Source organism: Sciurus vulgaris (genome assembly GCF_902686455.1).
Source record: "Sciurus vulgaris genome assembly, chromosome: 11".
NCBI lineage: Eukaryota > Metazoa > Chordata > Mammalia > Rodentia > Sciuridae > Sciurus > Sciurus vulgaris.
The window spans coordinates 27,112,066-27,139,237 of record NC_136472.1 but is presented as its reverse complement, the minus strand read 5'-3'; the positions used below and the strand labels follow the sequence as shown (position 1 = coordinate 27,139,237).

The following is a 27,172-nucleotide window of genomic DNA, read 5'->3' as shown; positions in this document are numbered from 1 at the left end:
AGTGAAAGGTGTCAGAGGGTGCAAACTATATGATTTAATTGATGTAAAATTCTACAAAATGCACTTCGGGTCGAGGAGTGTGTACATTAAGGCATGACTACAGGGAGGAACTCCAGAGGGGCCTGAGGTACCTTTGGGGGAATGATGAGTTTGTTCACTGTTTTGTTTGTGGTGATTTTAAAGTTACATACATATGTGACACAAATTGTACATTTTTAGTATTACTTTAGTCTTACTTCAGTAAAGCTATTTTTATTGTGGAAATAAACAAGGACCACCCAGATGAGAATAGGCAAAGGCCATTCAGAGCAGGAGAATCACCTGCCATCACTTGTATTTGGCAGACACTCACAGGTAGACAGAGGAACAGGAAAGGTTCATAGTGGAAAAGAGGGAAGGCTTCAGATATGCCCTGCTGAAGGCTGTTGGCGTGGGGAAGCTGCAAGGGGCTCTACTAAAAATAACGTCCTATGTCACTGGTTAGGGGTGCACATTTGGCTGTCTCTACTTAGCCCTAAATTGGAAATGGAACAGAAATTAGGTATTAATGTAGTCCTGGCTATTTTGGGTCAATTGTAATAGTGGCGATTATTTGACTTCTAGATTGATTGTGAGAGATAATCTGATTTCTTGATTGGTTACTGCAGATAGTAGGTTGCCTTGTGGCCTACGAACTGGAGTTAATTAGGCTGGTTTCATGTGCTGGTTGCTGCACATGTGGACTGAGTTCTTACATTTCTAGTCCAGCTTTTGTATGCTTGTGTATTCATCAGAAGCAGACCAACCATCAGATTCCATAACAATGGCAAGCCACATCTGTGGGAAGATACATATCCAACAAAATACTTATATCTAGAATATATTTTTGAAATTCCAGTAAGAAAAAGAAATCCAATGTAAAATGGACAAAAAGCTTGAACTAATCCCTTCACAAAGAATGGTATCCAAACAGCTAATCAGCATGTGAAAAAATGCTAATATTTTGAGACAGGGTCTCACTAATTAGGGAAATGCAGATTAGATGGGCTAGTACTATATCCTTGTTACAATGACTAAAATGTAAAATTTAGCAGTACTGAGTGGTGGTGGTGATTTGAAACACATGGAACCGTCATACACTTCTGGCATGAATTAAATTTGTATAGATGCCCCATAAGTGTTTGGCAATGTCTATTAATACTGAACATACAGTGGCTGGGAATGTAGCTCAGTAGTAGAGCACTTGCTTAGCATGTGCAAGGTCCTGGATTTAGATCATCAGTACCACCAGGCAAAACAAAACAAAAAACTAAATATAGATACTTTCTGTGGTCCAGCATTAACACTCTTGGCTTAACCTCTGATAACAATGAGTGTTTAGACACACACAAGAATAAAATAACTAAAAATAGGAAACACTCCAAATGTTTATCAAGAGTAGAAATTATTTATTCATTTATTTTATTTTGGTTCCAGGGATTGAACCCCTGGGGCTCATTACCACTGATCTACATCCCCAGTACTTTTTGTTTTTTACTTTGATACAGGTTCTCGCTAAGTTGCCGAGGGGCTCTCTAAATTGCTGAGACTAGCTTGGAACTTGTGATCTTTCCAAATCCAAGCTAGCCTCAGCAATTTAGTGAATCTGTTCCCTATCCTCCCGTGTCATTAGGAATACTGGCATGTACCACCATACCCGGCTCCAATTTCTTTTATTTTTTTCTGGGGATTGAATCTAGGTTCTCTTGCTTGCTGAGTATGTACTCTACCACTGAGCTGGACCCCCTAGCCCTAGTAGAATTTATCTTAAAATTTCTGCTGTATTTATGATATAAAGTATTACATAGCAACTAAAAAGAATAAAGTACTGCTCTATGCAGCAATACAGATGGGTCTTTTGGACATAATATTGAGTAAAAGCAAATACACGAGACACTTGATACTATTTGATTATAAGAAATTTAAAACAGTGATGGGAATGTGGCTCAATAGGATGCTTGCCCATTACAAGCAGGGCCTGGAGTTCAATCCCCAGCACTGCAAGGGAGAAAAACTTTTTAAAATAAAATTAGCTTATGGTATAAAGGTCAGAGTAATGATTCCCTTTTGTTGACTTTATTAACTGAGGTGGAGGGTGCGTGCAAGGAAGCCTTCTGGACTATCTGAAATGTCCTATAACTTGATCTGGATTGTGGTTTTGTGGGAGTAACACAAAGATACGTGTTAAGGGCTGGGGTTGTGGCTCAGTGGTAGAGCGCTTGCCTAGCACGTGGGAGCCACTGGGTTCCATCCTCGGCACCACATAAAAATAAAATAGGTAGTGTGTCCATCTACAACCAAAGCTGTTTTTAAAAGATATTAAGTTGTCCATCCAAGATTTGTGCATTTGTGCATTTTTTGCAACTTACTACATGTAAGTTGTACTGTAATAATTACTTTTTTAAAAAATATTTTTAGTTGTAGATGGATACAATCCCTTTATTGTATTTATTTATTTATTTATTTATTTATTTATTATATAGTGCTGAGGACGAAACCTAGTGCCTCACACGTGCAAGGCAAGCACTGCACTGCTTGTCCCAGCCCCAGCCCCGGGTACATTGCTTTTTGTTTCCTGTTGGATTGCTCTCCTTTTGTTTACGCCTTTCCTTCAATCCTGCTCCTGCTCTGACTTTCCTATTCTGTTGTTAAATGCAACCTAATTAACTCACTTTCAGGTTTCTCTCCTTTCAACCCTGGCACCAGGCTGCAGTTGTGGCTCAGTGGTAGAGCACTTGCCTAGAATGTATGAGGCACTGGGTTTGATTCACAGGATCACATATAAATAAGTGAATAAAATAAAGGTATTAAAAAATAAAAAATAAAACCCAGGTATCCCATGTACCCTTTTTGCAGTCCTTGAAATCCTATCGGCTCTTCCTTTAAAAATCACTCCTATCTGTACTATTTCCAAAGCTTGCTTGTGCTAGAATTTTAACCTTGACCACCGTCCTGAACTATTGCTCAGGACCTACCTTTCTACAGTGCTGTTCTGATGAGATGACCACGCCTCTCACAAGCCTTGAGTGGGATTCATCTCTAGCCCACTAGATGTAGACCAGACTCCAGCATCACATTCAAGATTCTGGTGTGGCACCAACAGCTGTATTACTTCCCCAGTCACTTGCAGTCTTTGGGAAATTGCAATACTTAGTATATCTATACCCATTTGGCCCTCTGTTACTTTGACCTCTTCTGTTCATGCTCCTCTTTCCCTAAATGCCTTCTTTCTATAACTACCTCATGCCAAACCTTTGTAACCAGGGGGGTGTTTATAATGTGCTTCCTGAAATCCACGAATCCCCTTGAAATTATCTGTAAGTATTCCCATATGTGCATTTTCTGGAATAAGGGGTTTTCTGGTCATTAGATTCTCAGAGGGGTCTGTTACCCCCTAAAAGTAGATTGATTTAATGACCTTCTAAAGTAAAGTAAATTTAACTCATTTCGTGTTGCTTTAGAATAGTTTTTATCTCATTAAAACTTAGTCTAAACCAGAGGTGGGTGGGGAGTGCACACCTGGAATCCCAGCTACTCAGGAAGCTGAAGCAAGGGTATTACAAATTCTAGGCCACCCCCGGCAGCAGAGTGACACCCTGTTTCACAATAAAAATAAATTATACCAAGGACCAGGGGTGGAGTTCAGTGGTAGAGCATTTGCAAAGCACGCATGAGATCCTGGGTTTGATACCCAGTGCTACCAAACAAACAACTTAGTTATGAATACTCTTTGAGTAATAAAGCATTTTAGAAAAGTTATGTTTAAGACTTAAATTTCCAGAATCATTCATTTATGTCCTCAGTACAGTTCTTTGTGTAGAGTGTATTTTCTCAAGATACAGCATCTTAATATATCTGCTTTGGATCTTAGTTAAAGGAGAATTTCCCCTCCCAATTCCACATGACCGTTGTACAGATAGTCGACTGTCATGTCTGTGTGCTTTGATTTAACAGTCCCTTTTTCATGGTATTGGTCACGTTCTCATCACTTCTTTTTTTGTTTTTGTTTTTGTTTTTTTTCTGTTACAGATTCCTATAGGCAATGGAAACTGACCTCAATTCCCAGGACAGAAAGGACCTGGACAAGTTCATTAAGTTTTTTGCCCTCAAGGTAATACGTCCATACTCTGGAACTGAGAACTGTTAGAAATAACTTCATGCTCCTCCCTTTAGAGAACCCTCTTTAGAAATGTGGCATAACAGCTTGCAGCTTGCCCATTTTAAGGGATACTTCTGTCTGTTGTAAACCAAACTGTGAAGTATGGGGGTGGTATTGGGGGTGTAACTAAAAAGTAGCTTCCAATTTTCCACAGCTACTTGTTCAAAAAATTTTTTTTGTGACGCCGTTTGAAGAAATGTCAAACTGTTATGCCAGGTTATTGGCACAGTATGTTCCCTTGGGATGGGAACAAAGGCTGAACTGGAATGGGCAGCATTTGGGGCATCTTTCCCTAAGCTTCACTAATACCAGAATATCCAACTTTATTTATTGATCTTGGTAAATAGAGAATTAGAAATGAATTTTGAATGCTGTATTTTCCTAAATCCAAAAATTACTTCCACCTGCATCACCCCTTTCTCTCAATACTTGCCATGCCAGAAAAATCCATGCTGTCGATTCTGGATGTAAAATTATACAGAAGAGTTAGGCCATATGGGCCAAGTGATATGAATAATTGTGGAATTCTTGTTTTAAATCTATGATGACATAAGTTTGGGATCGTGAATATTTAAACCCCAAGTTGGACTTATTCACAAACGTCATAGCTCCCACACAGCACTTCTTCCGCCACGTGACTGTATACATAGCCTCTAATGCCTCTTATTGGTTGACACTCTTTCCTCAGGAATGTTTACAATATTGTTTTTGTGTGTGTTTGTGTGTATTTTTATTTCTGCTTGTTAGGATTCTATCCTTTCCTGAACTATAGTTATTAATTGATGATGAGTAGGCATCTCTTTAACTGTGCATTGGTAGGGTTTTAACCCTGATAAGGAACCAAATCTGTTTAAGATTTTTCATTTTTTTGTTTTTCTTTTCAGACGGTCCAAGTGATTGTCCAGGCTCGACTCGGTGAAAAGATTTGCACTCGTTCATCTTCTTCCCCCACAGGCTCAGATTGGGTAACATTTCTGTTCTTTGTGGGAATCTGTAGTGTGTTTTTTGTCAGAAGGAATGAATGTAAAGTTCTCAAGTGGAGCAATAAGACATGCAGTTTACAGTATTACTAAACCATAACATTAAAATATCTAGTTCCGTTTGATCTATTCACCTGGAAAGTATATTCCTTATTGAAATTAGTCCTTAATTTATTTTGTTCTTGACTTTCTGCTGTCAGAGATAAAAGGCTTACTCCTTAGAAGACAAAAATAATGCCTTGTTACCTAGTCCTTGTAATAGGTAACTAGACTTTTCAACCTGAGATCTGGGGCTTTGATGCCCGCTGTGCCTTTTGGGGAAGGGAGAAGCACACAAGTGTCTCCCTAAATCAGCCCAGGCAAACCTGCATGACCCGGCACACTGCTTTGTTTTCCTGTAATGTTCCTCTAGAGTGCTTCACACAACAGTCCCTTTTGTTTTCCAGTTCAACTTAGCAATCAAAGACATCCCGGAGGTTACACATGAGGCCAAGAAGGCACTGGCAGGGCAGCTGCCCGCTGTGGGACGGTCTATGTGCGTGGAGATCTCACTCAAGACTTCCGAGGTAAGGCAGCGGCCGGGATGTGTCTTCACATGGCACACAAGGGTCTCCAGCCTCTGGTTCCAACTCATCCTCAACTTATTCCTCCCTTCCCTCTCTGAACTTATCATTTTGGGGAGGGGCCTTGCTGGGGAGTCGTTTCTTCGCAATGCTGAACACAGAGCCCAGAGTCTCACATAGACTGACCCAGCGCTCTACCACGGAACTACACCCTCAGTCCCAGGGTCATGGTTTTTGGACTTATTATTCCAGCAATGTGGAGCAGGCTCTTTGCCTTCTCATAGGATGTTTCTACTCATCCTTCAACTGACATGATCTAGAAAATCTCCCTTTTAGGGGGAGAGGTAATTGTTCTCCTTAGACTTCCTGTGGTACTTCTTTTATATTTGGCTCCAGAGTGTAATTTGCTATATTGTGAGTTTTTAAAATTGCCTTTGTTCACCCTAATCCATTTTAGGATTGAGTCAAATATAGTTTTCATGGGTTTTTTGGAGGGTTTGTTTTGTTTGATAGTGCTGGGGATCCAACCCAGGGCCTTGTGCATGTGAGGCAAGTGCTCTACCACTAGCCACAGCCCCAGTGCTTTTTGTTTTTTAATTTGAGATAGGGCCTTGCCAAGTAGCCTCCAACTTGTGATCCTCCTGTCTCAGCCTTCCTTGTTGCTGGAATTATAGGAATGTGCCACCTTGCCAGGCTGTTCTAGCATGTTTATTAATCTATTTCCACCAGTAGGTTGTGAAGCTTTATGATATAATAAAAGGCAAATGGAGTTTGGAGTTTTTCAGAGCCAAGTTCAGATCCCAGCTGAATAACTTTTGCCAGATTACTTAACCCCACCCTCAGGAACACCGACAACTGCTTCCCCTAACATGAAATAGGTAGTCAACACATGTTCCAACCACTTTTACTCTTGATCAGTAGCTATTCCACTCATGTTTCCTTATGTTTTTGAGATTTTTATGAAATAAGGCAAGATATAAATAAATAATCACTTATGTTCTCGAGATTATGCATGTAGTAAGCTTTCAAGATTTTTTTTTTCCCTTGTGGTTACTGGGGTCTGAACCCAGGGCCTTAGGTATGGCAGTCAAATATTCTAACACTGGGCTGTATCCCCAGCTCTGAGAATTTTTTTTCTTTTTTTTCTTTTTGGTACCAGGGTTGAACCCAGGGTCACTTAACTATTAAGTCACATTCTTAGCCCTTTCTATTTTTATTTTGAGATAGGGTCTTGCTAAGTTATTTAGGGCTTCATTAACTTGCTGAGGCTGGCCTCAAACTTATGATCCTCTTGCCTCAGCCTCCCTAGTTGCTGGGACTACAGGTGTGTATCAACACCGCTGGGTGTCAGTTTTTCTGAAGGGCAATTTGGAAATATATCAAAAGTCTTAGCTGGGTGTGGTAGCACTCTCCTATAATCCCAGCAATTCAAGAGACTGAGGCAGGATGATGGCAAGTTTGAAACCAGCCTCAGTAGTTTAGTAAGACCCTGCCTCAAAACAAAAAAAATAAATAGGACTGGGAATGTAGCTCAGGACTGATACTGAGTTTAATCCTCAGTACCCCCAAAAAACAGAACAAAACAAAAACAAGTGAGAAAATAGTATGTACAGGGCTGGGGTGTGGCTCAGTGGTAGAGCGCTTGCCTAGCACGTGTGAGGCACTGGGTTCTATCTTCAGCACCACATAAAAATAAATAAAAATAAAGTTATTATGTTCAACAATGACAAACTTTTAAAAAAATATTGTATATAAGTGTGATCCAACTTTTTGGAAAAGTGGTTAAATGGATTGACATTTGTTTTTATTTTCCTTTTTGCTTCTGTCTACATTCAATATTTTTATTGGGCTATGTAGTGCTTTATGATATAAAAATGAAATAATTTTTTAAAAAACTGAAATGTTTTTCAATTGTCCCATCCACAGGGAGATTCCATGGAGCTGGAAATTTGGTGTCTTGAAATGAATGAAAAGTAAGCACACTGTCACAGTCCTTGGTCGATAGCTGAGGATAAAGCAGATGACATCATGTGAAAGCAGGCCTTTGTTTTCAGAGGCACGGAGCCCATTCTGACCACTTAGCAGAGCCAATGGGTCTTTGCTACGATTTGCTTCATGCTTGGCTTCCAGCCTAAGCACGGAGATGACCTTCAGAGAGAGTGTCAGTTCAGAGAGACTCACACACCACAGAGAATGGAGCAGCAGAGAAGCTGAAAAGGATTTTTTGTTTTCCCAGAGTACAGCAAGTTCTCTGATTAAATCCCTCGTGAGCTCGTGGAACATGACTACTCTGTTTTGTCTATTTCTGTGTGGCAATCATCCAGTAAGATATCCCTGCACTGCTCCTTTCACACACTGAGTTGGTCATGGATTGGAAATGCACGTTATCTTCCTTCGCCCGATTTCTTTTTTCAAGGCAGATCGGTTTACCTCCTGCCTGAGGCTTCAGTTTTCAAGAATAGTATATAGAAAGTCTTGAGGAAATATTATCAACCCATCAAAAGAAAAATCTCAGTGATAAGTATATGGGTGGCATGGGCATTATTATTACCATTTTTAATGGCAGTTCAGTTTCCAAGTTATGGTCCCAAATTTTAGTGCCAGACTGACTTTTCTTCATATTTCTTTTATAGAGTTAGGCAGCTCAAGTGTGCTGCTTTATTTCTTAGAAAGATAATCACTTCCAAACTAAGAAAAAACATATAAAGTATTTTTTGGTGCTCTTATGCTGTGTCTGATACCAAAGAAAGTAAACCTGGCTGACTTAGACAGTCTGCCTACCAAGAACTCTAATCACAGCTCTAGTTCAGAGCATGTTTTAATAACGAACTGGCACAGTTCCAGCATTTTAGTGAGTGTCTGTGTGCTCCTCAGGTGCGATAAAGAAATCAAAGTTTCCTACACAGTGTACAACAGACTGTCACTGCTGCTGAAGTCCCTTCTTGCTATAACTAGGGTGACACCAGCCTACAGACTCTCCCGAAAACAAGGGCATGAATATGTCATCTTGTACAGGTAAGCTGTCATCCTGATCTGTTCATACGCCTCATCATAGTGCTTATCGTCCGATACTAGTATTCTGTGATTTTGTTCTAGAAGGTGGTTGGTTGGATTATTGATAGTATAGGTTCTGTGTGATCACTTTTCAGCCTCCCTTCTGAACCTCCATATTCCAGAAACACCAGGTTCACTGTCCTTTTGTTTCTGCATAGTCATCATTTTGTCTCAAAGCTGGAAAAGGAGTTTAAGACTGAAAAACAGTCTAGGCTATCCTGGGAAGATGCCACAGCCTTCTGGATTCCAGAGCTGACTTCAGACATTTGGTCTAACAAGCTGCTAATTCAACTGAACCGTTCAAACTAGTTGTCTGTGGGAATAATGCTGTGGTCAACAGTATTCTCCTTGCAGGATTTCGCCTCCATAATGCATTGAGTGCCATTTAGTCCAGGCGTTGTGCTGGGAGCATGGTATAACAATATCTCGGTCCTGCACTCATGTTTCTACTTGAATGGGGAAAGTTTGATATGTATATAATTATAATAAAAACCAGTATTTGAAAACTGCATTGCAGTATTAGAGAAAAACTGGGAGAAACACAGGGGAAGAGAAAAATTGATATTGAGGGGAGAAAGGGGATAAGGCCTTGTGGAGGAAGCTGGCATTCGAGGTGAACTGTGAGGCAGAGAATTTCAGCTTGTAGAAGTGAGGGAGAATAATCATTGCAGATGGACATACAACAGCTGACTAGACACAGAAGCTGGGGCAGCATGAGATCCATGCTCAGTTTGTCAAATGGACTAGAATGGAGAATTTGAGGCTATATAGAAATATGTGAGCAAAACAGGGAAAGCCAGAGCTCCTGAATCATCCAAGATTCTTTCCTTTATGTTAGTGTTAAGCTGTTGGTTTTAGCCTTCAGACTACATACATAGAGCTGATTTTTAGTATTCATATAATAGGATGGAGGGAGCAAGGAGGGTTTTTTGTTTCGTTTGTTGTCTTTGTGGTGCTGGATTGAACCCAGGACCTTGCACTTGCTTTATCATTGAGCTACCTCCCCTGCCTTTTTATTTCAATTTTTAAATTTTGTGACAGGGTCTTGCCAAGTTGCCCAGGCTGATCCTCCTGCCTCAGCCTCCTGAGGAGCTGGGATTATAATTATGTACCACTGTACCTAGCCTAAGATGATTCCCCCCCACCTTGGGTGGTACTGGGGATGGAACCCAGGGCCTCATACATGATAAGCAAGCGCTTTACCACTGAGATTCACCCCCAACACAATAATTCTTATATTTTTAATTTTTCAGAATAGTCTTACCTAGTTAATTGTTCCATGGTAGAAAAGATGTTCTATGGTCTTAACCCATTTACTTTGAAATGATTCATGACAAGCAAGTAGAGTGGCCTATAATTGAAAGCTACTCATCAAAACCTAGGACCTTCTTATAGCAGTACCAAATCTCTATTTACATAGTCTTTATTTCCCAGGAGGTATACTTTTAAAACACAGCTCAGGGATATAGAGAAAAAACATAAATAGCAGTTTCTACTTAAATATTATTTTCCTCAGTTCTTAAGCAGCAATCTCATATACATCTCTGTGCCTGTGGCTTGATTAAAGTGGTTGGTTGGTGTCAGTGCTCCCTCGTGAGGTGTTCACACAAATAAAGAAAGAAGAACTTGTTTTGTTTATTTAGTTTCCTGCCTTTTGGGCCATAGAGGTCCTGAGAATAAAGAATCAGGTAACATTTCTTTTTCTTTCTTCCCTACAGGATATATTTTGGGGAAGTTCAGCTGAATGGCTTAGGAGAAGGTGTGTATCATGGTCAGAAAACGTGTAGTGTTAAGAGTGCTTCTAACTTCAGAGATGGGCTTGGTTGCTACCTGTTGTAATGCATGGCCCTTCATTGCCATACATGTCATACAAGTAAGGAAAAGATGGGAAGGCAGTAAGTGGTCCGAGTAGCTGCTAGGGAGGACCTAATAATATTTCCAGAAGCTCCAGGAACTCTTTGAAGGTAGTTTTATCTGGAAATAGACTGCTCTTTCCTTTGCCAATATTGGGTCAAAATTGGATAAATTGAAAGGGGTAATAAAGACACACACACAGACACATAAGAGATTGAGGTTGCTGTACCCGAGGTGTTAAGTGAATAATGCCAGAGACCGTGTAACAGACTGAGTGATTAGGGAAACAGGTTAGGGACTGTCAGCCTTCTCTGGATAAAAGCTAATCTTTTCTCTCTTCTAGGCTTCCAGACAGTTCGTGTTGGGACAGTGGGCACCCCTGTGGGCACCATCACTCTTTCTTGTGCTTACAGAATTAACTTGGCATTCATGTCCACCAGGTGAGGAGGAGCCTCAGAATCCAAAAGAACCATCCCAGGGAGGCTGAAGCTCCTACCTTTCCCCAAACTGCAAGACTAAGTCTACAAGTCAGCTTTGCTGTTGCTAAAACCATCCCTTCAGAGGAATAAAATCAAGAGAAAAAGTTGTCAAATTGGAGAATTTGAATGTCCAGACTCAGCTTGTCCAGAACATAGAGGTTGTGGTTTATATTTAGAGATTGCAATACTTAAGGCCAGTGCCAACCAATAGATAGGAAGTGAGGGGCCCTCTGCGGACTTCAAGGGGGCTGGGAAGACATTCTAACAAATACTGCAATTTGCATATTGCATTACAGGCAATTTGAGAGGACCCCACCTATCATGGGGATTATCATTGATCACTTTGTGGACCGTCCCTATTCCAGCTCCTCTCCCATGCACCCCTGCAATTACAGGTGAGGAATGTGAAAGGTGCTTTCCTAAACTGCAGCTAGGCCAAAGCAGCCACTTACCTCCTGGACAGACATTGAGGAGCTAGTTTCCCTTTCTGCTGTTGCCTGTTAGGTACATCATGACTTGGGATACGTAGAATGTCTCAGAAAAGTATTGGACATTTCGGATCTTGATGGTAATGGTATAACATTTCTCCATATGTAGCAGATTTCTTGGAAAATGCAAGAGTTCCATTCATTTGTTGGGTGTGGTGGTTGCACACGTGTAATCCCAGCTACTCAGGAGGCTGAGGCAGGAGGATTGCAAGTTCCAGGCCAGCCTGGGCAACTTAATGAGACCCTTAGTCTCAAAATAAAATAAAAAGGGCTGGAGATGTGACTCAGTGGTAGAGCACTTGCCTAGCATGAGCCAGGCCCTAAGTTTGATCCCCAGTACTGAAAAAAGAAAAAAAAAAAAAGTGTCAGTAATTCATGGAATATCCTGGACTAATGAAAGTATTTTCATGTCATCGTCTGGCATTATGAACTCTACCTGAAACAATTCTTGTCACAACTCCCATCCTAATTTAACTACTCTTTCTCTACTTTCTGACATTGACTGCCATCACCATGAAGTTCATTCTCTCTTCTCCCCTCACTTTAGAACTGCTGGGGAGGATGCTGGAGTGACATATCCATCAGTGGAAGACTCTCAAGAAGTGTGTACGACCTCTTTTTCCACCTCTCCTCCATCCCAGGTAGGAGGAAACAGGTTCTGGGCTGGTGGGGAGAGCTACGTGGTAGTGTGTGTGTGTGTACCCACACCCACACACCTAATGGAATGGTATTCAAATTTACAGTCCCTTTTGGTGTCGGTGGCGACTGTTTCAAGGGGGTTATTTTGAGGAGTAACCATGTTATGCAACAGATAATACTGCAGTGTTTCTCACCTGTAACCATTCTTAACCCACAGTATTACATTTGACCTTTACCTTCCTGGTGAGGGCTTCAAATTCCCTAGAAAATCAGTCACTAAATCCCAAATGCATTACGACACCACAGAGATACTCTACACTTGTGAATTTAGTAGGTACTGTTCTTTTTAAGTGGTATACTTGTTTTCTAATAATGTAGGAGTCCAATAATTATTTACTATAAAATGCCAGTAAGAAAGCAGTCATGGAGCTTTTCCTAATACCTGACAGATAGCTGCTGCCTGTTTGTATTCTTCTCCCAAACATTCTAACCATTAAATTTTCCACTGGAGTCAGTCTTCAGTGACAAACCCAGTTTCAGTGAAACACTGGCTTGAAACGATGTTGTCAGCTTCCCCTGCGGAAGCACGTCCTCAGTTGTGCAGGGCTGAGACGACATGGGCCAGAGAGTGGATTTTACCAGTGGACTGAATTTTAGGGGCACATTTCTTCCACCCCAGCTCCTTCCTGCTTATTGCCCCCAGCTCCCCGCACTCCCTGCCCGTCATCTCCATGATCCTCTTCCTCTCTGACTTAGCTAGTTTCTTTTAGCCCTACCCATTTCTACCTTCCTTTAGTCCCAGATTATCCCCATTCACCATCTGATTTAGTAGTGCTACATTAATTAGTGCTCCATAAGCTTTTGTTTTCTGTATTATTTTAATTATGGAAATGTAAAAAACTCTCCCATACTGTGTTGTTTGGGAGGTACTGGATTAAAGTTGTGGTTCTCCGCTGTTTCAGAAACATGAGTTAATGTCTGTGAATGACACTGCAAAATCCATGGATTTTTTTTTTTTTTTTTTTTTCTGACAGAGGTTCTTGTTCTTGGGCTGGAGGTGTAGCTCAGTGGTAAAGCATGTGCTTAGCTTTCAGGAAGTCATGGATCCAATCCCCAGCACCAGAAAATAAAAAGATTTGTATTCTAAAGTTGCCTAGATAGTTTGGTTTGGAATGTAGGACTGATTCCTTTCCTACAAGTATATGTGGGGCATAACTGTCAGCATTATTCTGGCCGTGGGTGGCTTATGGTATGCTTACTGACGAGCAAAACTGACACAGAGAAACATACACTTTCTTACCAGGGTATTCATGGGAGTAGATTTATTTTTTACTTTTTTATTTTTTTGATACCAGGGATTGAACCCAGCGTGCTTAACCACTGAGTCACATCCCCAGCCCCAGTCACTAGGTTGCTTGCAGCCTTGCTACATTGCTAAGGCTGGCTTCAAACTTGTGATCCTCCTGCCTCAGCTTCGTGAGCCACTGGGATACGCCACCAGGTCCACCTGGGAGTAGTTTTTTTTTTTTAGCTGACAATAATATGGATAAGTCACATTAAACAGTCTTAATTTGGTTTATAAGTGACAGATTCATCAACAATAAAGTTATGAGTTGGGAGACATGAGAGATGGTGATTCTGGGCATAACACATCAGTTTCTTAGATCCAGTAGAATTGTGATCCCTAAAGTTAAACAGGTATTAAGCAGTTTCTACACTTGATGTTTGCATAAATGTTTGTTGACCTTTGTAAAGAGAGGCTTCTTCTTTTAATATTTTTTTAGTTGTCAATGGACCTTATTTATTTATTTGTTTATATGCAGTGCTGAGAATTCAGTGCCTCATACATTCTAGGCAAGAGCTCTACCACTGAGCCACAACTCTAGCCCAAAGCTGTCTTTTTAATGATATTTGAAGTTGATGGTGTCTTGTCATGATATTGTCAACAGTGTGCACTTCTTAGGTGATTCCAGAGTACCTCTAATCAAAGTTGGTACAGTGTGGTGCAGAAATATTTATTTTAAATGGATGGTAGAGAAAAAAAAAAATCAGTTACTGTCAATTTTTCTTATTCCTGTTGATATTAAATTCCTGCTGGGTGCCATGGTGCATACCTGTAATCCCAGAGACACAGGAGGCTGAGGTAGGAGGATCAAAAGTTTGGGGCCAGCCTTAGCAATTTAGCGAGGCCCTAAGGAACTCAGTGAGACCCTGTCTCAATAAAAAATAAAAAGGAGTTCAGTGGCAAAGCCTCTTTAGGTTCAGTCCCTGGTACCAAAAAAATAAAATGTCTGGGGATGTAGCTCAGTGGTTAAGTGCCCCTGGTTTAATCCCTGGTACCATGAATGAATGAATGAATGAATGAATGAATGAATGAATGAATGAATGAGTGAATCCATCCATCCATCCATCTTTGGTTTAACACAGGAATTTACATTGTTTAAAAACTTACTGGAGCTTCCGCTTGAGTCCAATAAATACATGTTAATGTGATGTTTGCTTTTCTAATAAAATAAAGATCATTGTGTTACCTGGGCATGGACATTAGGCATTAAATAATTGTGATTCAGAACCTGCTACTGTGTCCTAAAGTCCTCCATCCCATTCTAAGCATCAATTACCTAATTGGACAGATTTAAAGATAGAGCAGCAAGACCCCACGTAATCATCATACCCCTAAGTGGCTTTGAAATCATAAAGAGTTTTGAGAGGGCCTAACCTTTTACTCTATCAAGTTGTCCCACACTGTCAGGGACTACATGCGTGCACGTGTGTACATGCACACACACACACACACACACACACTTCTGTACACATGCTCATTTTCCCCAGGACAACATAGGAAAGTATACCCCTGAGGTTTTTGAAGTCCTAGCCACCCATCCAGGTGTGGTGATGCATGCCTTAATCCCAGCAACTTGGGAGGCTGAGGCAGGAGGATTTCAAGTTGGAGGCCAGCCTAAACAACTTAACAATAACCTGTCTCAAAATAAAAAGGTCAGGGTGTAACTCAGTGGTTGCTCTGGGTTCACTCCCCAGTACTGGGGGAAAAAAAAAATTCTGGCCAACAAATGTCTGCTGTTTGAACCCGTTCCTAAAGACTGTGGTCTTTTTCCTTGAAAAAGTCTTGCAGTGTGACCTTACACGCCCCCCCCCCTTCTGCTCCCTTTGCACCGCTCAGCCCTTCCTGTAGGATCGCTCTCTCCTTCCTCCCACCTTTCTCTGACTAACACAGACTAATGCTGGGTTCAGGTTTCTCTGTCTGAGTCAGCTTCATTCCAGCTGCTCGTCAGGGAGACAGGCATGCAGGATGCACCCTGGGGAAACGTTCTCTCGTTCTCTCGGATCCTGCGGTTGTCCCTTTGGGAAGGCTGCGTGCAGCATTCTCCCTCCAGCAGTCCTGAGCCCCACTGACCCTCCAGCCGCTCACTGCTGCCCCTCCCGGAGGTGCTTTCACTTCTTTCTCAAGTCCCTTTTCTTTTTTCTTCTCGTTTCTCCTGTCTCTGTGTGTGTCTGTGCACAGTGTGTGTTTACTGTCACAAAGGCACATTTTCAGACCCCTACTCCTGTGGTGACGGATACTCTGAGGGTCCCCATGGCAGGACTGGCCTTTTCCCATCAAGTGAGTTCATCATGGGAAGAAGGGGTTATGACCAGATGGCTTCTTTCTATTTAAAAAGTGCAAATAAAGTACAGTGTATAGTTCCTTAAACATCCCCAAGTGTTCTGTGGGATTCTTTGGAGTCTTGGTAATTGATTTTAACAGGACACAGCCACAGCCCAGCAGCCCAAAATAGGGATTTTCATTTGTCCCGCCTCCTTCCGTTGTGTGAAAAATACATGGAGTTATTTATATCAAATTCCAAATAAACAATTCAAGACTGGTTTGTTTTTTGTTTTTTTTTTTTTTTTTTTTTTCAACATAAATAGGAATTTTCCCATACCCAGGGGTAACGGAGGGTGTGATTAGAGAAGATGGCCTTCTGTTTCAAAGGGACCTGAAGGACAAAGGAGAGAATATAGTGACTTTGGAAAAACTGATGCCTTTGGCTGCAAGTTCTGCTCTGGGTTGCAACCCACAGATGTGCCGAGCTGGGACAGAAGCAGTTACCTGGAAAAGGAGGAGCCAGGAGCCCATTTGAGGTCTTCAGGACCTCCAGAGCAGGGATCCCAATCCCAGTATAAACAAGTCTCTGAATTTTCATATCCAAAAAGTCTAAAAACGCCTGTCTCGTCCTTAACCCCCACTGCACCAGGCCTGTAGCGCCTGTGCCTGTGGGCTGGGACCCATTCCTTCCCTCTGCTGAGCTCCGTCCTTCCTCGCTCTCTAGGATACCTGTTTTTCCTGCCTTTCCTCTGCCCGTCTGTTTTTCTCTTGCTCAGCTCTCAAGCTCTCGCCTTTCCTATCAGCCTGCTGTCCTGGGCCTTGGATCAGCTGACCTGGCTTATCCAGTAGTGTTCGCTGCTGGCTTAAATGCTCCGCACCCTCACCAGGTATCTTGAAAGATGGGTGGACCATGGGCTTTCCAGGGCTGCCTCCCCTCCCCTGGGGCAGTAAAGAAGCTTTTACAGTGAAAGCATTGTACTAAGGGTTTGGAAGCAGAGCTCTTTGGTAACTTTGGAGAACTGGAAGGACTCTCCAAGAGGAGGGAGCCTCTTAGACTTCAGAAAAGAAAGACGACTTTCCCAGGATTTCTTCCCCCTCTCTCTCCTTTTTTCTCTGTAGTGATTACCATGCATGTCATTCAGTAGCCAAGTCCCAGGAGGGATAAAGATCCTGGGAGACTGTCTGTCTGGTGACAGCACTGGTGATGGGGAAGCCCGAAGCAGACACCATCCAGCTAGGGTGTGCTGTTCACTCGTGCCTGACACTGCGAAGGTTCACTGTATCTTTCCATTTTTCCCCAAAGCTGATGGTTCCTGGGAAGGAAGGTGGGGTGCCCCTTGCTCCCAACCAGCCAGCCCATGGTGCCCAGGCTGACCAGGAGAGACTGGCGACCCACACTCCTGCTGACATGGCCCACTGTGCTGCCACACCTTCCAGCAGGTGAGTCCCCATCATGGCTCTGCTACTGCTAAGGCCAGTCAAGGGTCTGCACACCCTGATACATACAGACTTGGGCATGGCGTTTGTGCCCCAAATGGAAATCCGTGAATTTCCCTGGTAAGAATCTCGGATTAAATCTGGTATGTGAGGAGACTGGCCAGGGCTGACAAAGAGACTGGAAATAGCAGGAGCTCTTGTCACCCTCCTCCTTTAAAGAGGTGGTCAGGTGTGGTTCTCACCCCAGCATTCATTCCTTTGGCATGGGACGGTGTTTGCTATGGACACAACAGGGTGCCAGCCACACACCTGCCATCATGGCACCGTGGCGCATCTGCCATCGTAGTGGGTCGATCATTTTCTGCTGTGTTAGCGCCTCCTGGAGATCCTTGAAAACACCTGTTTTTCTTCATTTAAAAAAAGAAATCTTTTGTCTTTTCTGATTACCAAAATGACACATTCAATGAAATTCAAATAATGATGACAGGATTAGGTAGGAAGTGCACAAATACCACATTCCCTCCTTTATAAGGAGGAGAGGGCTGGGGTGTGGCTCAGTGGCAGAGCGCCTGCCTAGCTAGCATGTGTGAGGCCTGGGTTCCATACCCAGCACTGAGCAAAGAAAAGGTGATGACAGAGAACGTCACGATGAAGGGATTGGCCCCAGTCACTTAGCCCATCGCACACCTGGGCACAGGCTGCTTCCCCATCACCCTCAGACTCCCTGGGAAGCTACACTGGGAGCTGCCCCACCCGCCTGCCCTTGGTTTGGAAGGCCCCGGAGACAATGGGACTGCATTGTCCCACCACATCCGTTGTGAACTTTTTCATTGAAATTCCTGGTATATTTGTCTTCATTCCCACAGTGGAAGGGGCATTGTTTGGGAAGATTATTTTTTGTGACATTTGTCAGAAAAAATAATTTACTCCCTTCCTGACTTTTCAAAGTTACATTTTTTTTCTTACACTTTTTTTCCTCCTGTGGGATAATGGGGGAAGGTCTGCTAGTCACCTTACACTCTGGTTTCCTGGGCCTCAGCCCCTAGGACATGCCCAGGAGCACCTATAGACTGAGGAGCCTGTGGGAGCTGTTGGGTGCAGGTCCTCAGAGCTCAGAAGCCTTCCACAGGGCCAGTCCCTGGGGTTCAGAGGCCACCTGTCACTGTCCTCCTGCCTTCCTTGAGACCCCATTTTTGACCAGAAGACCTTTCTTGTCCCTGGTCCGTCAGAAGGCTGTGAGCATTGGGCTGGCAGCCACTGTCTAGGTCCCCTGCTACTGCTTAGAGTCCCCCTGTAATCCAGGACCCAGCGTCAGTCCAGAGGGCTGTTGGGGTGGGAGCAGCAAGAGCAGTTGAACTGAGTGTGTTCAAAGACTTTTCGGAATGGAGGGATGATTGAGAGCGGGGAGAGGGACAGATACGTGGAAAGCACAGGAAAGCCCACCTAGGCCATCAAGAGTGGCGAAAGCTCTGGCTGGCTCATGCCCCAAATGTGGGACTCCTGTGGGCAGTGCCCCTTGTGAGACAAGGCTTCAGTTAACATTGTGCTGTAAACTATGGAGTTTTAGGTATTTTTAGATTTTAAAAAATATGTAAAAAATGAAGAGAAGCTAAAATTTGGGTTCTGGCTGTGTAATAGATTATTAGTAAAATCACAGTTGTTTATGAGAGTTGCTTGCCTGAATTGATGGTGGCTATGTGCAGGGTAACTGATGTTTGTCATTGGGATTTCAGATTAAATTTTATGTAAGCTTTACTCCATTATGTTTAAATTTTAGTTTTTCAGGAAGTGTAGATCATGAGGGAGGGGGACAATGGCAGTGGCCAGACACATAGTGTTGTGTCTCACATGAATAGGCTGAGGGACCAACCCATGCCCAGGCTACAACCCCCCAAGAGGGTGGGCTCAGGGGAATTATCTCATTATGCTATAGTTTGAGAATGAGCACCAATTTTATTTTCTTCTCTAGTGAGGATACTGAAACTGTGTCCAACAGCAGTGAGGGACGGGCCTCCCCACATGATGTCCTGGAGACCATCTTTGTCCGGAAAGTGGGGGCTTTTGTCAACAAACCCATCAACCAGGTGATCTTCTGCCACGGCCACTGTGAGAATGTCTGAGTCCTTAGAGTGAGGCCCTGTGGGCAGTGTTTGTGGAACTACTTAAATTGTTTGCAAAAGTGTGTGTGTATATAAGTTTTTCTGGGTGGAGGATTGACAGCTTGAAACCCCTTTCCCGGAAAACGTTACTTATTGTTCTAGCTGGGCATGTTGGCACATGCCTGTAATCTCAGCAGATTGGAAGTCTGAGGCAGGAGGATCACAAATTGGAGGCCAGCCTCTGCAACTTAGCAAGACCCTGTCTTAAAAAATAAAAGAGCTCAGTGGTAAAGTGCCCCTGGATTCAACCCTCAGTACCAAAAAAAAATACACACACACACACACACTCCCCCGCCTACACACTCACCTGTTGAGGCTTTTAAGCCTCTCACAAGAGAAAGACAAGATACCACTTAGTTCCCAGACACAGCACTGTGCTGTTACCTCAGACTTCACATGAAATAGGAAGTTCCTCCTTGGGGGCGGGGGGGAGCAGAGCATTTTGTTCCCGTGGTTCCGTGGCTCAGGCTTCCACAGCTGAATTCCCAGGGTCCTTGGGAACCCAGCCTTTGTTTACACTGTGGGCACATGTGATGGAGGACAAGGAACCTGGGAGAGCAGTGTGGGCAGCCTAGGTGTGCAGACTTGCTGGGCCTCTGGGCTCTGGCAGCCTGTAAGGAAGGAAGCCCAGGAGCTAGGGGAGGGACACGAATGAATGCTTTTCTCCTGTTTCTTTAGGTGACTCTGACAAGTTTGGACATACCCTTTGCCATGTTTGCTCCGAAGAATTTGGAGCTGGAGGATACTGATCCTATGGTGAGCCCGCCAGTGACACCAGCTTCCAGTAGACGTTGCAGTAGTCATCCCTCAGGGGCCACAGTCACCACTTCCCCCGCAGGCAGATGAATTTGTAGCTAGCATTAACTTCCTTACCAGCTCCTCAGACGTTAGGAGTGACGTGCATCCAGTTCACGGGATCAGTCCTGACTCTGCTTCATTCCACCCCAGGTGAATCCTCCAGACTCCCCAGAACCCGCATCTCCTCTCCATGGCAGCCTGCACTCAGAGGGCTCCAGCGGGGGCAGCAGTGGCAATGCGCACGATGACTTCGTTATGATTGACTTTGTAAGTTGCCATCACCTCCCCTGACCTTTGCTGTCCCAGGGAAAATAAACCCAGAAGCAATCTGTTGAACACGGTTCCCCCACAGGGATGAGATAGGCTGCTAGTGACAGATCCATGGGACGGGGGTGCCCCGACACCCTGCCTTGGGAGATGTTAGAGGCCCATGAATAGCGAGCTGTTTTGTTCCAAGTCTTTGGTTGGAATTCATAATGAAATTCAGCTCTAAATGAGGGTTTTTCCAGTGGTGTCAACTCAGGTCTGGCTCATGTCTGAATGGATGACCCTTTGCTTAAGAAAGGAGTGTGCAGGAAAAGGACATACCTTATCTGAGAGGAGGATTGTCACCAGGATTAGGAGTCAGTAGCCTAGAAGAGTAAGGCGTAGACAGTTTGCTCCCTAAGATGAGCCTGAAGAACCTTTCTTTGATAATTTCTGGGAGGGTAAATTTCCTCTGATTTTCTTTTGTGGCCCAAGGCAAGCTAAACCGATTGTCTTATTTTTAAAGAAACCGGCTTTTTCTAAAGATGACATTCTTCCGATGGACTTGGGGACCTTCTATCGTGAATTTCAGAATCCCCCTCAGCTGAGCAGCCTCTCCATAGATATTGGGGCACAGTCCATGGCTGAAGACTTGGTATGAGAACTCCTCCTTCCCACAGCTCATCCTCTGGCCTTCCGTCCTCATTCATGGTCATCCCTGAGCCACAGGCCTAGAAAATTCTTCTTTTTAGACTGGTTTGGTCATGTGCGATTTGCATGGCACCCAGCAGCTGTCATCCTGACTTTGCTTGACCTTAGCTCCCTTTCTCTGATGTTCTCAGCATTGCTTCCTCACATCCGCCCCATGCCTGCTGTCTCCCACCAGGCTGCACCAACAGCCCTTCCGTTCAGCTCTGCAGTGGCCAGGCAGAGGCACGTGGCAGTCCCAGGGGTCAGTGTTCTTGCCCTTTCCTCAGAGAGCTCCTTTCCTCCCATAGCTGTCCTCTGACCATAATTGCCACATCTCTGCTTAGGGCATTTCCTGTTTCCTGGTTCTAAAGAGCAGAAAAGTACCCTGTACAAGCCACAAATTTAGGGTGTCCTACACTACTAGATGTCAAGGTCCTATGGTCTGAGGTGGGACTCTTCTATCTATAGAAATTAGAGACCCTAAGACCCTAGACTAAGCTGCCCTTAGTCTGCATTAAACAGAAAACCATGCTCAGTGACAACAGTATAGGAATAATAATAATAATTGTTATCATCTTTTTATTAGAGCTTTATAGTTCTACATAGTAGTTGGGTTAATAAGTACTATTATGAACATTTACTGGGGCTTTCTAAGCTTTCTTTTTTTCTTATGGTGCTAGGGATGGGACCTAGGGCCTAGAGCTTGCAAGTGCTCTACCACCGAGCAACATACAAACCCCTGCCTGGCCTTTTTAAGTACTTCAACATGAATCAACCAGCCCTAAAGACCTAGGTGGTCTTCTTATCCCAATTTACAAGAGAAAGCCAGCACTGTGATTGACTAACCTGCCCCCATGGTGACACAGCCGACAAAGCCAAGCTGGCTCCTGAGTTAACCCTCCCACCACCTCTCCCCTGCCTCTCCTTTGACCTGAGCTCAGAAGAAACAGGGTCCCAGTGCTCTCCTCATGACCCTGGCCAGGGGTGCTAACTGGTTCCCGGCCTCCTTCCACCTGGGCAGCTACCCTAGATCTGCCTCATTGTCAGGGTGTCCAGGCCTCTCTCTGGGTTTGAGTCAAGAGAGTCTCCAACCTCTTGCCAGACCCTGTGCTTAACCCCACCAAAGGAGGCTGAGCCCCGGTCAAGCCAGGTCTGTGTGTGTGTGTGTGTGTGTGTGTGTGTGTCTCTCTCTCCATATATATTTACACACACACACACACGAGATTGAACCCAGAGTGCTTTACCTCTGAGATACATCCCCAGCACTTTTTTAAACTTTTGAGACAGGGTCTCACTAAGTTGCTTAGGGCTTCACTAAGTTGCTGAGACTGCTATTATATTAATAGTTGGTTCTGTAGGGAGGTTCCATTGGTCACAGTTCTGTTTTTCTGCTTCTCTCTTTTATTGTCCCTCTCCGCCCCTTGTTGTTGTGAAGAGGCAGATGCCCAGGCCTCCCCCAGACCTTAGGTGTCCCTGGCAGTGCAGCGGGGCTGAAACCTTTTCATAAACCTGGCTGAATTCATAGAACTCTAAACTTGCTGTTTTATTCTGGGGCTCCTCTGCAGTACCAAGGATAGTTCCCGTTTAATTTCTGTGCCATCCTGTTCTCAGCACAGTCCCCCTTTCTCTCTCACTGAGTGTGCAGCCCTCTCGGATTCCTCTGGCTGTTTTGCAGCCCCGCAGCCCGCACAGAGCCCTGTTGGACGTGTCCCTTCCCCTGCCCAGTGCTCACTCGGCTGCTCTGCTCTCTGCTTGCCCAGCACAGCACTGCTCAGCTGAGCGCTTTGTCTCTGTCTCTGTCTCACTCCCTTCCTCCTCTCTGATGGTGGGGCTGGCAGCCTTCCAAGCCTGCCAAGTAAGCGGCTCTTCTTCCTGAACAGGACTCGTTACCAGAGAAGCTGGCTGTGCATGAGAAGAACGTCCGGGAATTTGATGCCTTTGTAGAAACCCTGCAGTAAAGTGTCCTCCAGTACCAGCAGCATCCCTTTCCTGTGGTCCCAGAGGACAGAGAGCCTCCCATTCCTCAGCTGCTCCCATCCCTCATGCTGCTCCCAGCCAGCTGGAGGGGAAGGTGGTCCCTCCTTGGGGACCCAGAAATCCTTGCTCTTGGACCTCCTGGAGACTCCATGGTGGCAGTTAGGCCCAGTGACTGCATCTGCGAGGACTTGCCTTCTGCCTTAGGAGATGGAAGAACCTTTGTAACCAAAGGGCCTCTGCTGGGCCATCTGCGTACCCCACCCCTGCCAGCTGCTTCACACAGGGTGTCATCAGTTCCTCCTGCTGCCAGCCTCCTGCCTGGGTCTACCCTGCAGCTGGCCCCCTGCCTGTCTGTCCTTACCATCAACCTCTTGACATTCCAGTTGTTGGCCCAGAGACTGTTGTGAGGCAGAAAGAGGAAGGAAACAGTGCTGGAAGGAGGAAGGAGGGTCCTGCTCTGTCTCCTAGTTCCTGGGGTCATCTTCCTCTGTCCCCCTCTCACCCTGCCCCTGTGCCCCTGTGCCCCTGTACTTTTGGCAATACAACAGGCCTGCCCACTGGTGAGGATGAGGGCTCTGGGCCCATCATCCTCACTGGGAGGGTTGTGCCAGCCCTTAGCAGAGGGCTGTGCAGCCCAGGTGGCTGCCTATGCTCCACAGAGGGAAAATAAAAACAAATCCTATGCCCCTAGGATTCTGTCATTGAGAATCACAGCAAAGGGCCTTCTCTTCTCTCTCCCCTGTTTCTGCTTCTTGGTTATAGGACATGGTAAATATTTATTACTTTCAGAGAAATCAGATATTTTATAGAGGAAATATGTTATGTTTGCAGTTAGATGTTTCCCTTGAGGAAGGTGAGGGTGGCCCATTCCTGAGATGGAGGCCTCCTCCTGTGGAGGTTCCTCAGAATCCGGGTTACTCAGCCCATCTTCCTTCCCATTATGTGTAAGGTGGGATCTAAGAATGGGGCTGGCCAAGGGCAAGTGACCTCCAGCGTTTGAACTGACAGTAGGCTTTCCCTTGCACCCCTGTGTGTTCCTGGTGGGAGCTCCAGTCTCGCAGCGTCTGTAGAGTCTTGGGTGCTAACTGTGACGACTCCCCAGAGTTATGCCACACATAGTGCCCAGGGGCATTGTGTGTGCTCCCTACTATTGGGGTACCTGTTCCTGATCCTCAGGGCTGGACTATGGAGCTTTTCCTCCTCCTGCTTTGGCTTGACCACCACCTCCCTTTAATCCCAGGGTCTCTACACTGCCCTGGGTTTACAAGCTGGATTGGTTCCCTGTTCAGAAACCAAAGCTGGGTGGATGATTGGTTTAATCCTTCAGGTGTTACTTGAGTTAAGTCAAGTGCCTAGCCATCTGTCCCCAGCCTGACTAGTGGCCTGGCCTAGGAGAACCAGCCTGCCCTGTTCCTCCTGTCCCCTGGGGTACACCTTGGCAGCAGCTGTTCTTTGGTGCAGATGGTTCTCAACTGCTTGTTAGTAAACTGCATGTGACACTGTTCCCATCTACAAGGCTGATCTCTGGGCACCAGAGTGGGCTCTTGGGGGCGGGAGGACCCTGCCCCTATGCATGATTCTGCTGCCATTAAGAAATACTCCCAGCAGTGCTGGCCAATTGGCTGTCCTGTCTTTGGGCCAGGGCACATCCTTGGCCCACTGAACCAATCAGATTTTCCCCCAAGGCCCAGCATGGACAAGGGGGATGGCCTCTGGTAAGTTACTGATGCCCCATCTCAGCTGCTGCCCTCTTTGCCTAGCATGGAAAGGTCCTGACTTCCTAATTGTGGACTCTCCAGGCAGCAGCCTTTCTCCAGGGCCCCATCTTTGGGGAAACCAGGGAGGCTAATCCCTGACTGAGCTGTCTGGGAGGAGCCAAGCAACCAGCAAGGCTACCTCCTGCCCCTCAGTCCTGTATCATAGGAGGAAGGAGGCCTGACCACCAACTCCTGCAGCACCCCAGGCACAGGCTGGGACCAGTCCCGTCTCCAGGTGGCAGGGTCCTTTCTCCTCCAGCCTTCTTGGTTTGGAAATAACTGAGGTATACTTCGACATGTACTCAAGAGATTTCCAATAAAATCTTTTCTGTACTTTAGCCTCCAGTTGTACAAGTTGTCTCCCACCTCTGTGCAGCTCTTGGTCATCAGCTGGCCCTGTGGCCCTGTGACGGATAGAAAGGCTTTGGAACAGGGCAGAGCTGCTTTAAGTCCAGTATTGGGTTGGTCAGGAAGATTTCTGGAGCCTCATCTTCCTCGCACTTCTCCCGTGACAGTGTTGTGTATTTGAATGTTCAGTAAGAAAGTGTCTCCACAAAAGGATGGCCACTGCCATCAGCTCTTTATGCCCCTTGCATGACATTCACCACTTGGCCTGCAGGAGCTGGTCTTGGCTGGAGGGTACTTGCTGTGTTCCCAGAAGATGACAGGGCAGGGAGTGATCTAGTGAGAGTGTTGTGGCTGAGTGGACTGCAGGAAGCTGAGGGCCCCGGCAAGTTTGTTTTCATGCCCTGATCACATAAATGACTCCAGCAAGGACACTGGCTCTCTGAGAAGCCATGAAGAGCTGGAGAGGTGTGCAGGGGTCTGGGGGCTTTAGCTATAGGCATGCCAACCCTGGCAGAGCCAGCCCTTTCCTCCTGGTTTGTGCCATTAGTGGTAGTGGAGGCGAGCTGAAGGTAGAGCCAGCCCCAGAGGCAGAGATGTTTCTAGATACAAGAGAACTGCCTGATCAGAACTGGGCAGCTACTGTCTGGATTGTACCCTCTCCCCCTTCAGGTTGAAGTCATGCCTCAGGACAAAAACAAAGGTGGGTGGTGATAAAAAAAATTCTAAATTCAGAGCAATCCTGGGACTTAGAAGAATACAGCCAGCTCACTCCTGCTGGTAAGGGAGCCCTGTTACTGAATTACAGGTGACACTGACCATGGAACCAGGCAGGGCAGTTGTCCACCCCCTGGGTCAGAAATGGAAAGGCTGTCCTGTGACTCCCCCTTCAATTGGGATCTTCAGAAAGTGAAATGTCCAGTGTCCCATGACCAGCAATTGTGTCCTAGTCCTTTAAGACATCTCCCCGTACTCCACCCCAAGACGGCTGTTGCTAACGTCTTGGTGAACTGGCACTTAGGAACTCGGCAGAGGCCCTGCCAGGAGCCCAACCCAAGTAAACAGCTCTCCCTGTCTCTCACTCCGCTCTTCTACTTTCCTGGGTCACTGCCTCCATGTTCCAGTCACCAGCTTGGAGCTGAAAAGAGCCTGCGAGGAGGAGAGTGCCAGAGTCTCCCGCCTCAAGGCACCTGGACAGAGGCCACAGTTGTGCAATGGGACCGCCTTCCTGGAGCTCAGGCCAGTGTCTCCTCACCCTCTTCCCATCCTGCAGCTCTGCCTAGCAAGTGAGAAAGGAGAACAAGGCAGGCCCAGCTGGGCCACCATGGCCTCCTGATGCAGCAGCCAAGCCCACAGCAACACCTGGAGCTTGACATTAATGACTATGCTAAGTGGAATTCTGTCCTACCCTCAATGACAAACCTTGAAAAAAAAAAAAATTGGCAGCAGGGTGTGATAGTACAGGCCTATAATTTCAGCTGGGCAGATTACAAATTTCAGCCAGCTTCAGCAACTTAGCAAGACCCCGTCTCCAACAAAAAGTAAAAAGGACTGAGAAAGTAGCTCAGTGAGTGGTAAAGTGTCCCTGGGGTTCAATCCCCAGTACTGAAAAAAGAGTAGCAAAACACATAAAAATGTTGTTTTCCAGCACTCAAACGCTGAGCTACACCCCCAGGCCCTGCATTTACCATCTTAATCTGTAGAGCAGGCAAATCTCTGAGAGGGAAGTGAAGCCAGATCTTCCACAGACTCCGTGGCCAGGCGGCAGGTGGAGAACAGCCCAGCCTCCCAGGCTGAAGATGGAGTGGGAAGAAAGGTAGTCAGGAGGTGGCGATTTCAGTCCCAGCTGCCACATCAAGCTTGAAAGTGTCACTTCACTCACGGTCAAGAGCACAGACTCTGTTACATACCATACACACCAC

General features: G+C 45.3%; 1 protein-coding gene across 10 annotated transcripts in view; it reads left to right on the top strand.

Moving 5' to 3' along the window:
• Positions 1–23,830, top strand: part of ATG13 (autophagy related 13) — a 48,247-nt gene extending 24,417 nt beyond the window's left edge. For 3 of the 10 annotated variants that reach the window (XM_079105464.1, XM_079105462.1, XM_079105465.1), the window contains 17 exons: positions 4,048–4,129; positions 5,062–5,142; positions 5,604–5,723; positions 7,647–7,693; positions 8,595–8,735; positions 10,493–10,533; positions 10,972–11,068; positions 11,404–11,502; positions 12,143–12,236; positions 15,758–15,856; positions 16,618–16,728; positions 17,145–17,281; positions 19,248–19,362; positions 20,116–20,193; positions 20,386–20,502; positions 21,008–21,136; positions 23,052–23,830. In XM_079105464.1, coding sequence (XP_078961590.1) covers positions 4,061–4,129; positions 5,062–5,142; positions 5,604–5,723; positions 7,647–7,693; positions 8,595–8,735; positions 10,493–10,533; positions 10,972–11,068; positions 11,404–11,502; positions 12,143–12,236; positions 15,758–15,856; positions 16,618–16,728; positions 17,145–17,281; positions 19,248–19,362; positions 20,116–20,193; positions 20,386–20,502; positions 21,008–21,136; positions 23,052–23,129 — 1,653 coding nt within the window. In that variant the 5' untranslated portion in view covers positions 4,048–4,060 and the 3' untranslated portion in view covers positions 23,130–23,830. The remainder of the gene's footprint in view (positions 1–4,047; positions 4,130–5,061; positions 5,143–5,603; positions 5,724–7,646; positions 7,694–8,594; positions 8,736–10,492; positions 10,534–10,971; positions 11,069–11,403; positions 11,503–12,142; positions 12,237–15,757; positions 15,857–16,617; positions 16,729–17,144; positions 17,282–19,247; positions 19,363–20,115; positions 20,194–20,385; positions 20,503–21,007; positions 21,137–23,051) is intronic. The other 7 variants (XM_079105466.1, XM_079105468.1, XM_079105469.1 and 4 more) reach the window with 7 other exon arrangements.
• The last annotated feature ends 3,342 nt before the right edge of the window (positions 23,831–27,172 follow it).